At 38.7% G+C, this 12,023-nt stretch overlaps 1 protein-coding gene across 4 annotated transcripts in view; it reads right to left on the minus strand.

Annotated features, from left to right (window-relative positions):
- The window catches only part of LOC113498713 (hypoxia-inducible factor 1-alpha-like), an 87,815-nt gene that overhangs the window by 13,680 nt on the left and 62,112 nt on the right, over positions 1-12,023 (minus strand). For 2 of the 4 annotated variants that reach the window (XM_026878833.1, XM_026878830.1), the window contains exons 8-11: positions 4,342-4,601; positions 4,058-4,266; positions 3,669-3,975; positions 3,428-3,585 (exon numbers count right to left, since the gene is read on the minus strand). In XM_026878833.1, coding sequence (XP_026734634.1) covers positions 3,428-3,585; positions 3,669-3,975; positions 4,058-4,266; positions 4,342-4,601 — 934 coding nt within the window. The remainder of the gene's footprint in view (positions 1-3,427; positions 3,586-3,668; positions 3,976-4,057; positions 4,267-4,341; positions 4,602-12,023) is intronic. The other 2 variants (XM_026878834.1, XM_026878832.1) reach the window with 1 other exon arrangement.

Here is a 12,023-nt window from a genome sequence, read left to right on the forward strand (position 1 = left end):
TCTTTCTCCTCCCAGTCATAGATTTCGGCACATTGTTCAACTTTGGTTATCCAAGTCAATATATTTTGATTTTTTAATAGAGGGTCGAACTCCGGTATTACATTCGTGTTGAAAGACATTTTAGGTTTATTGTTACATTTAACTTTATCTAAAATGCTTAGAAACTGCTCCATTAAACTACTATCCGATCTCCTTGACCGTTTTCTCTTCCGTGGCGGAGATTCTTCTGCTGAATCTGATGATGTTGAGCTACGACGACCCCTCCCCTTTGGTCGTGATACATGTCTTTTTTTCCTCCTATTCCAATCCTCGATTACACTTGAATGTTCGTGCTCATTCCTCGAGCGCTGAACATCGACCTCCCAGTCCAAAGTATTCAAATTATCAGTTACCTCAGGTATTTCTGCCAAAGAACATGCCTGCCTTTCTCCATGACGTGCCAGACCTTCCCCTCGACTGGTCACAGTTTCATGAGAATATGTCAGCCCTTCCCCTTGACTGATCATATCTCCCGAATTCCTTAACCCTTGACCTCGGGTTTCCTCTCCCTGCCCATCACCTCGGGCTTTCTCATTAGAATCATCCATCACAATGTGATCTGGAACTTACAGATATAAATTTAGTACAATTCGTTGAATATTTAATATACTTTAGGTACACGACGATCAATCTTCCTCTTTATTTCGTAAAGTTCTTTAGGGATTTTTAGGTTATTGATCAACAACACGCACAAGTTGTTACAGTTTGGATTGTATTGTCAGTTATTAGGTAATAAAATGAAAGTAAATAATTATGTAACTATAATAAATATGTAAGTATATTAAACATGTATTTCACAAGAACAGTAATTAAGTATACAAGTAGATTATTATTATTATTTATTATTATATGCGTGTGAGATGTTGATCCATAACTGCCCGTTTCCAAGTCGCTAGGCTTATAAGAAGAGTACAGGCAAATAAATTCTATAGAAAACTCCTTTTAAATCACACAAATCATCACATAATAAATATTTTATGTATATTTTATTATGTCTTTAATATGTGCATTATCATTAATATCATTACCATTGTAACAACTGAAATTTGTTACTTTGAAACTCCTGTGTCACTATAATAGTATTAGACAACACCTTATTTTAAAATAACGATAGTATAAAAATAAAGAAGCGAATTTAAAACAATTACATTACGTGGCCCATACGTATTTTATACTTTTAAATGGCAAAAAAAAAAAAAAAAAAAATTAGTTCGTAATCTATAACGAGTATTATTTAAATGTATTCCTGTTACTTACAATAATGACGTAAAAGAATTTCCTCAATTGGTCATTATTACCATAATAAGAACAACAAGAGTCTGTATAAACAAAAATATAAATTCATTATAGCCCAATTATTATTTGTTTCACCAAAAAGCAAAGAAAGCAGAAAAAAAAACAGCGGTACTTACGTTTTCCGAGCCGTGAGCGTGACAAGAAAACGTGAAGTTTTCTTTTCGATCCCACTTCTGACCTAAAGGGTTTTAGGTCAGATGGAATAAATACACGTGCTGATGGTAAAATTTACGTATATTTTATCACTTGTCCACACTTTACACTTCACAGTACTTATCTGTTCCAAAATGCGACAACCACTCCCCCTTGCTAAACTAACGTCAATCCGTTATATTCAATTTTCCCTCTCCCATTTTAAGTTGACAACTGACAACATGTAACTTCCGCTGGCGCCAGTTTAGCATTCAATTATTGTTAAATAATTGTTATTTACTTTATTTAATAAATAGAAATGGTAAAAATATTGAATATATTGAACTAATATAATTTAACAATAAATAGGATTTAATAAAACATTAAAACACTAAAATAATATAATTTCCGGTATGTATAATAAACTTAAAAAAATAAAAGGTTGTTCCTGACTGCTTTAATTTTAAATATTAAACAACTTGTACCTTACAATAGATATTGATTAATTATAAATAAATAGTAGAAACAATCTTGACTCATATTCAAGTCGATTAAAGCCGATACTCTGAAGGGAAGTCAAGGACAGGACACAGGGCAATAAAAAAATCAACGTGCACCATTTTACCAGAACTATTTTTTATCTCTTTTATTATCAGATATTTTCTGTCAACTTCACAATATTTATTTCTCTCCAGAAAAATAAATAGTTATAAATATACTCTAGTTACACATCATCATACACACTATAAATTTATTAAAATAACAACGACGGTAATATGATATCTATACGTTTACGTCTTTTTAATTTTGATTAATATTCATAGTGCGATAACAATCGCCAAGCGCTTTATTATCTAGATTTCGAGTACCTCGCGATTGCTTAGAATATACTAGTTCATCGTTGTAGACTTGTTACCTAAGGTCACACATGCATGCTCTCTGTAAATGTAAAGGCATCCAAATGTTCCGTATAAGACGAACGTAAACCGTTACAACACAAGTATACTCTGTTAACTTGTACTTTGTATCATTTGGCAGTGGAAACTGTTTGGACAACCGCCGTCCAACAACTGCCCGGGACTACAACGCGCGCTACAATAAACTCTCAACAATACATAACGATCAGAACAATACTTCGAAAATATGCTTTGACTATAGTCGAACACTAACCCTTTATCGATGTGAAAATAACGTTAGACGCTGTCGACTAAACGTAACTTAGAGTAACGAATAAATAGCGATAACCTCTGCGTACAAGGTTGATATTATAACTATTAATATTGACTCGGTTCCAGCTACGAACATAAGACGCAGTGCGCGGCGCTGGCGGCCCGCTCGGCCGCGCGGGCTCTCGGTAACTAAGTAACCTAGGAACGATACCGATACATCACATAACCAACACGATATGCATTCAACTTAACCACTAACTCAACATAACGATCGATTGCATCCAAATATACACCATTACAACTAAAGAGTAGGTTACAGCTAAACATCTAAGTGTTATCCTGTTCGCGTCGCGGCTCGCGGCGGCGCAAGCGAGATGCTCTTCGTGGAAGGTTAACTAAACTAACCAGGCCTAGCACTAAGTCCCCTCGACCGGCCGTCTGACGGTTAAATTGCCTCGCCTTACTAGACTTTAATCTGGCTCGTAACGACGCTTATTGTCTCATAGGACTCCAATTACAATGCGACTTTCAGTCAGATACTGGTACAATATGTATACGGTAATATCACAAGTATCGACGGCACTGTATTTAACATTAATTCGTATTATCCGACCAGAGTAAAGTTTGAGATAGCACTGGTTTGCAGGCGATATAGTTTGAACACTGGACGCGCATTATCACAGTTTATTAGAGTGGTGGAGGTGGAGGCTCGGGCCTCAGGCTTTTGCTTTGTGTCTTGGCCGGCACTGCACCATGCAGATGTAGCCGGCGTCGACGTCGCAGCCGCTCACCAGGAGGTTCATGAGGACGCTCGAGGACGGCGCCGGCGTCGTCGCCTGCGCCGGGGACGGGCTGCGCTTCACGCGCTTCGCACACGGCTCCTGCTCTTGCTTCATTACTCTCTTTACGCCCGTGTCCCATGACGCTACACTTCTGCTTGGTATTAAACCTGTGGGCCAAAATTTCACAGTGTAATAATAGCCAACATATGATAATATCACGTATAAATCATGAAACAGGATCGTATTATACCTTGGTCGGAGTATATATTGGTTATGAGATCTTGTGGTGGTGGTCCCGTGGTGGTCGCCGTCAGCAAGCGTTGCAGCGCGGGTGCTGGCGACGTGGTCTGCATCTCCGTGGGGTGTGGCCTTGCCATGCTCACGCTGTCGGGCAAGGCCCCCCACATCACGGCCGGCTCCAGCACCGGCAGTTCATCACTTGTAGGGATGAACGGTGAGTTCCCATCATCGATGTCATTATCTGACCTATTACTGTCGAAGGCGTCTAGTGACAGTTCTGTTAATAGTGACGACTGTTCGCATGACGATTCATTTTCCTGAAAAAATATTATTTTAAGAAAAACTATTCTCCAAGAAATATACAGTATTGCTTATTTTCGTTAAAATTTTGATATTTACCTGAGGTTCCGGCGAAGACAACAACAAGGAATCTGGCGTTAAGGAATCTACTGGTGATCCGTTAGCCAAATCATCTCCTAGCAGACTGCAGTAATTATCGCTCAGAATGAATTCGTCGAACATGTCGAAAGGACTATTCTCTAGAGGGATACAAGCATCGCCAGCGGTAGGTGCCAAGTGTGTCAGATCTTCCGGCTCGTCTTTAAGCACTGTAAACAACACCGACATTATAGTGAGGGAATCCTTCCAATATGATAGAAATTCAATAAAGCAACAACGGATACCTAAGCTGTGGAAGTTCGAGTGCCACTCACTTGTAAGTCCCTCGTCTTGGGAGAACATGAGAAAGCCTTTGTTCATTTCTTTCTTTCGCGGAGCGAATATAAGCTCAGTGACGGGTATAGGGCGCTCCTCTTCGGGCGGTATAATGGCGACGATGGCGCCGTTAGCGGCAGGCTCAGAGGCTACGTTGGCCAGCACGGGCTTCAGATCGGCGTGGTGCACCTGGTGTGCAGCAAACACCTCATCTTTGCACTCGATGCCACTGCGAACACGACAAACATGATAACACAACGAAGCCCTCTACAGGGCAGAACGACTAATGCCATAATGCATTAAGTGTCGTGGTCTACCGCCAACACGTACACATAAATCAGATGTACGTCATACAAGTGCCTTCGTATAATGGACTATAATGCAAACTGCACGCTCATTAGTCAAGAGAGAATCAAACATTCCAGTGTTAATCGGTTTTGTATACGTGTGAAGAAGCGGCGAGTATAAGTAAAGTCTACATAGGAACACTAGTTAAGGCATATTGTCGCAATGTATGATATACAATAGCGGGAAATCAGACGACAATCAACAACACTCAAGGCTAAGCTATGCAAGTTCGATACTCTGTGCATGTGCGTTACGGAACAGATGTTACACTGGTAATATGTTTTATGCCTTGTCCGGTTTGTGTAATTAACATAAATACGTATGATGACGGATTTCTGCATCCACAAATGAGAGAGACCGCAAATAAGGAAAGAGACAATAGGATAAAATTCACAATAATATATTTCACGGCAATGATTGACTAAGGTAAGGAAAATTCAACAACTTATATTTAGTAGGCATACGACTTCGTTGCCAAAGAACCAATATTATTAACAACAACAAGAAACCGTGAAGTATTAGCAAAGAAAACGTTAGGAAAATACGAGGTAATTAAAAATAATAATTAAATGTCACCGTTAAAATAAGCTTAAATAATTTGTTCGTACCTTACTTCAAAGAAAATGGAAAACCATTTAAATAAAACGCGATACAAGAGACGAGGAATAACTAATTAAAGTAACTGAGACTTTTTAACACAACAAAATTCGAATACAAATCAAGTTGATAGACATGTAAAGACGCGTGCGCACTGTATCACAGCTGGCTCCCGTTTGACCAAACTCGAGCAATACCTGATAACGAGATAACTAGTACTTTATTACAGCGTTCATTACTATATTCAACATATTAGGATTAATTAATGAACATCCCAACATCAGATAACCTAAGGATTGGCCCTGTGGGAGACATTTGCGTCAATTAATATCAAAATCAACATTGATAACTGATAAACAAATACTGAAGATAAAATGTTGTTGACAATAGTTACGGTTCAAGTTTTCATTGACACTATATTAAACGGCTGCGATGGAAAATTACAAATAAAACGCTAATTAGCGATGCGAACTGAAACATTCAATTCTAAAAGATGAACATTTATGAGACAGGCAGACGCAAACAAGGCGACCTTTTACGATGTTTATTTATTTCAGTTATAGTGCATTTGGACGTATATCGTGACGTTCCGAACTTATCTGTATCGAAGAGTTACGTGTAGTTATTATCGTACGAGAACACTTGAAGTAGACTATTAATAGCAGGCCAGACAAGGCATACGAAGGGTGTGATTTGGTCGAGGCTGCATTTACGCAATGTTTTTGAAAGTGAATTTCTACGAGCGAGACGTGTAGATGGACAATATGAGTATGAGAAAGAGATGTGTAATGGTAGTAAGTGCGGCCTTGCTAACGACCTTGCACGTCGCACCCCTCTGCCACCCCCTTGTTTTCTCCAGACTGGCCATTCACCAGGAGCACGAGAAGGGATAGATGCGCGCGCATTCGTACCACGAGGTATCCCTATCGATTTAGGGCTTTGGATTCTGATCCATCGTTTTTTGGCAATGATATGCCACAAACGACCACCACTTTACATAAATGCACTTGATGGACCAATTATACTCAAAACCTACTTCAGCAGTAATATAAAATTTGGAAGTTGGTTACAGATTTTTCTTTTACTAGAAAAATATGTCTGTTGTCTGTTATGGCAGAAGATAACATTTTAAATACACAAATTTTTGTTCTTTTATCTTGTGTAGGCTAAGGGTGTAAATTTTTCATTAAGTACATATTTTAAGGCTCGGAAGAGAAAACTTTGTCTTTACGATTGGTAGTTAAAACAAAAACAAACGCCTAGCCCATATTTGTGCTCAAATTAATTAACACGGGCCGTTCCAAAACAATTCGAACAAGCAAAACTGAGACACGAGTTCCTACTGTAGATAGACGTATCAGCTGATAGCGTAAAATCGCCTAGACGCGTGCCGATGTATGAAAATAAAACCACCATAGATAAACAAGATAGCGATAACTAAGCGTGGATACGCAACTTAAAGAATTGGATACGAAAGAAATAGAGAACAGCTGTGAACCGACCTTGGCCGTGATACCGTTCAATGGGCAACGCAATTCAACAATTACATCTTCCACGGTCGAGGTCATGACGTCACACATCAGCCTCATTGGACATCAATTGTCTTAAATACGGCGTTACTCTATTCTATACGTATAGCATGACACAATGGAAAATTCTAAGTAAACAAATTGTACGAAGATGCAAACAGTTCATCCATTCACGTGGAAGACGTAATTACAAATGTGTTATTCGTAAGACTAGAAGTGGGTTAACGGGAATTTAATCATTCACATGGCTAATTACCCGTATCTCAAGTAGACGACAGACGACGACTATACACATTCTGTTATTCGAAGGTCGATAGAGATAAGATTAGACTATAAATTTTCAATCTTGTTATTTTGACAAACTTTCTATGCGACATGAACTTGATGGATAAGGCAATGGAAATTTTACAACGAAACTAATTATTGATAGGTGCATAATCTAACAATCTTGTATTGGACGATAGCGTCGTAACGTGGGAGGGTCATAATATTACTATGGCACGTAGCCCCCATGCCCGCTGGTAGTTAAACATGCGAGCTTCGAACAATGCGCACTAAAACTGCAAGTCACCAGGCGGCAGTACACTTAACTGTGTAAACTCTACTCAAGAAACCAAATAGAATTCCAACCGGTCGCAGGATCAGTTTAAATAGATATTGAATGGCAGAACGTGCTCTACGATACGACAATGAACTGATTGCAGCTAGCGGTTCATGATTTAACAATGCAAGTTATCAATTTTGTAATTTATAGATCTCGGCCGTTCAAAGCAAGTAGAAGAATCAGCAGATAGCTTTGCCAATCGAGAGGCGAGTGTTGCGCGGGAGTCAAGGCCGGCTCGGTGGCGTGGTTATGTAACAGCCGCGGGCCGCGGGGGACGGGGTCGCTAATTTTAGCGGGTCTCACACAAACAACACACTGACACGGCGCATCACCCGCAAACGCACTCAAACTGACGCTCCAAGAATGCATCGTATAAAAATACAGAGCGATATACAATAACACTTGCAGAATTTAGTTTCACTTATCGTAACGAACACAAATAAACATTAGACTACGCCGAGCCACATGCGTTTCTCCGAAACAATCGATTGTCACAAAATGAAGGTAGAAAATAGAAGAAATCAATATTATGTAAGTAGAATGTTTAGTGAACATTGAATGCAAGAATATAGACGTCACTGTACTTAATGGAAATGTTTCGCTTTAAATGCAATCGATTGAAGACTCAAATACTATTTATTTATCGTACTGACACAATTTTATAGCACAATCATGGCGACCGCTCAACATTACTGCTATAACAGCAGTTTTAAATTGGTTCACGAACAAGTAAACAGGCACTAGTATGAATGCACATCCACTATTTTATGCACTATTCACAGACACTAAATATCGCACTGATCCTTACCATTATGCGATACTTCGTAGGATATGTTGTCAAACAAGTTTGTCTATGTTGGGATACGGCGGTGTGCGTGTTATTCAATATACAGCGAACAGCTGATCGGGAGCGCGAGTTTGTCGGGGGCGGTAGGGTGGCCGCGTGGGGTGTACGTTTGCGTCGAAGTCTGTAGCACGAATGATACGCGCGGCGGCGGCGGCGGCGCACTCGTGACGCGGCCCACCTAAACACATACATTACACAGTCGCGCGATACCAACTGATGATAAATTTTTGAGGATAGCCGGTGCGTTCAGTGGACAGCCACGCGACTCGTAATCGAGTTCACGAACCACCGGTGGATCTAGTGCGGTGCCGATCACGAACAGGTTTATGTGATATCACTTATTATAGTGTGATATTCACGTACCGGGGATCTATAGGAGCCTGATTATTATTTATATCCATTCATAAAACAACTGATAAGGGAGACTCATAAAAACACTTGAGTTTACCTAAATGTCTAGATTCCGAAACAAGCTTCTATCTATACGATCAAGTAACAAGTCTGGAACCACTGATGCTCATGGTTATTGTAAAGTGAGAAATGTGATATCGAGGGCATGTAAAGGATTAAAAACAAGTCCATTGGGTCTTTTTTTTGGAACAATAGCACTAGATCCCTGCGACGAACCGTGACACATGTACGGCCACAGTTTCCTGTTTTGTTATAAAACAAGTATTTTCAATGACTTAATCCTCATCGTTACAAGTGATCATTGTGTCAGTTAATCGTTATCTGTTTTACTTTATCTTCCCTATCTTTATAATGCAGTTATGACAGCACACAGCAATTGTAGTAGACGGTTGACCTATTTATTTACTCTGTTCAACCAATCTTTTTTTAAGTTAGGTACATATTACAGCAATCCACAAAAAAAATCAAGCTGAAATTAGTTCTAACAAATTTGCTAAATAAATTAATATTGTTTTCAAATGGTTTCAAACGTACTAATTTAAAAATAAAACAATAACTTTGCTGCTATTTTCGTTCAGTAATTATAATTATGAGAGTACCATTAAAGTCTTTGAAGTTATGCTTATAAAAGTGAGGCAGTAAAATGTTTTTTATCAATTTTATGTGTACTGGCGAATAGGCTGGCAAGTGGCCTGAATAGAACAATAATATTCTAGGTAAATCTATTTGTATGTCTGAATGTTATCAGGTTATTTAATCATAGACAAACTAAATAGCTGAACAGCTTGAATAGAAACGTTCTCCACAAACGACTTACATAAACATGATCAAATAAATAGGTAGAAGAAATTGAAAAAGTAGCGCGCGATACACACTTACACAGTTTCAATTAGTTTTCGTCAATTTAAGACACAAAAGCGAACAATAGGATTGATATGAGCACGTGTAGCACTTGCCTTAATTAAGATATTCGCTGATAATGAATAGGTTCGTTTCGTTAGTTTGCCGATCCATCAGGCGCTGTTGCAGACGCGACACTCGATACGTTTGGGCGACGAAGCCGCGTTGTTCCACAATTTAGACGTGTAACTAAACACCGCGTTCTAATGGAGCCTGACGATGCCAACCACTGGGAAACGGCGACACTATGCTCTAACAAATAATTTATTGCATTATAAAATCTTGTTTCGGCGCTGGATGGTAATAAACGCAATTGTTTTATTGCCGAACTTTAAATGGCTCTGTGGAAAATCACTTTACTCTCTATCTATCAAATGGACAGTAGTTGTTTGTGTAGTTCCAAGCACTGTACTCCGTCAAGTATTTGTCAGCTATAACGCCTTCTGTCCATGGGACGTGAATTTGAATGAACGAGCATGCGCGAACACGGTGACTAAACTTTATAAGTATCGCAATCAACTGATGTAATACGCGGAAATTACGATTAAATAAAAGTAAATCTGACAAAACATATTTTACAAGGAAAATGTTTTATTCCCTTGATGTCCAGTAGTTAATTATTATGTGCATTATATCCTTTGCATATTAAAATAACATTGCGTTATATGATTTAAAATTAACTCAGCTATGTAAATAACTAGTTTTTTCTTGATGTTTAGCACCTTCTATATAATAATAGTTCCTTGTTCGCTTTGAATTCGTCATGAGTTTTCGGAACCGTGCCTACGTGATACGAGAAACGTTTTCATTGACTCAGTCGCAGACTCTTGACTAGTAACTTTCCAAAATTGATTCGTGGTTCGGAAGCGATCTGGGGAACAGTTAAACTTTTTGTTAAAGTTTGCTCATATGAGAGAAACTTATGCAATATCCGATGTGACGAAATTTCCAGCGCATGGAGACAATATGACTGAAACTGATTGTGAACATATTGCGTTGGCATAAGAAATTAAGATGGAGTGGTTAATTGGTCGGTGAGTAATAAGTTATTGCATTTCGTGATATTTGGCGTGCGTTTCGCGAGCTGCGAGCTTGCAGCTATTGTGTAATTAGGGCCAAAGGAGTGAGTACGTTGGCCGTCGACCCCGCCCCCCTTCCGCCCCCTACTTCGGCAAGTTCTGACGCTCCGGGCTACGTGACTCGGATGTCGTTGCACACACTTTGTATTACATCTTTCCAAGACATCTGACGAACAAAATTTTACTACGAAAGTGTAAGTAATAAAACTTGAATCGGTATTATGTAAGTATTCTTCTACTGTGTATTGCATAAAATGTTTTTGTTTAATCTATAAAGACCTTTGAGCAAGTGCATGCATGCATAATGATTAACATTAACATAAGTACTTGTGACTTATGTAATTTGTAATCATCACGGAGCAAATGCTGAACACATAATACACATAATGTTATAGCAACAAGTAATATTGAGATAGACTCTATCAGTGTGACTACTAAACGGTATTTTATGTTATAGGTACTTGTGTACATTGTATAAACCTATAGATATGAAACAGTAGCAAACATTTTGCTCGAGATATCGAATAAAGTATTGACAGGCGACAACTTTTTAAATTGAATAACGGTTCGCTCTCGTTTCGAATGTCAAATTCGAATTTTAAAATGACACTTCGAGGGCAGTATTAATTCCACACAGGGGCGGCTTACGTTACAACACAACTATCATTGCTTGTAAATCCAACGGAACTGATTGAAAAATAAATTACTATCACATACGCAGTGACCAAACAGGAAGCGACAGATATCAACGATTTCTCCGAACTGACAATAGAGAAAAAATAATCTGACAACTGTGTAGTCCACAAATATCTGTCGAGAATAAATCAAACGATTCAAACAAAACTGGGTAATGTATTCATATGATGAGATTTATGAAGGTTTTATGATAAATCGATATGGAAAACAAAATAAAACGTTAGTCGTTGATGGAGGAGGTTGGGGTCCAATAAAAAATACGGCTCACGAATAGATTCTAGCAGATAGTACCGAATGAGTCACTGTCATAAAAATTAGAACAGTATCGAGTATTGTGGAGTGGTTGAGGTGTGTGGACTGCTATCATGATAAGAGACATCGGAAGGCAAAACCAGAAAAAAAAATTAGGCACCAATATAATTTACTCTACCATTTTGTGCTAAAAATTTCGACTGTCAACGTTTTGTAGAGTAGGAATATGTAAACTAACCTCCTGCGACTTTCAAAACACAGTAAGTAGGTAATTGCACCTTTTCAAAGGGTATAAAGATCCAAAGGTATTTATCATTACATGCGACATTTATTTTTCAGAACGTCGAAACCGGCATCGAATTATGTAACTCTTGAACGCACGCGGCGA

The sequence above is a fragment of the Trichoplusia ni genome, chromosome 11 (genome assembly GCF_003590095.1).
Source record: "Trichoplusia ni isolate ovarian cell line Hi5 chromosome 11, tn1, whole genome shotgun sequence".
Taxonomy (NCBI): Eukaryota; Metazoa; Arthropoda; class Insecta; order Lepidoptera; family Noctuidae; genus Trichoplusia; species Trichoplusia ni.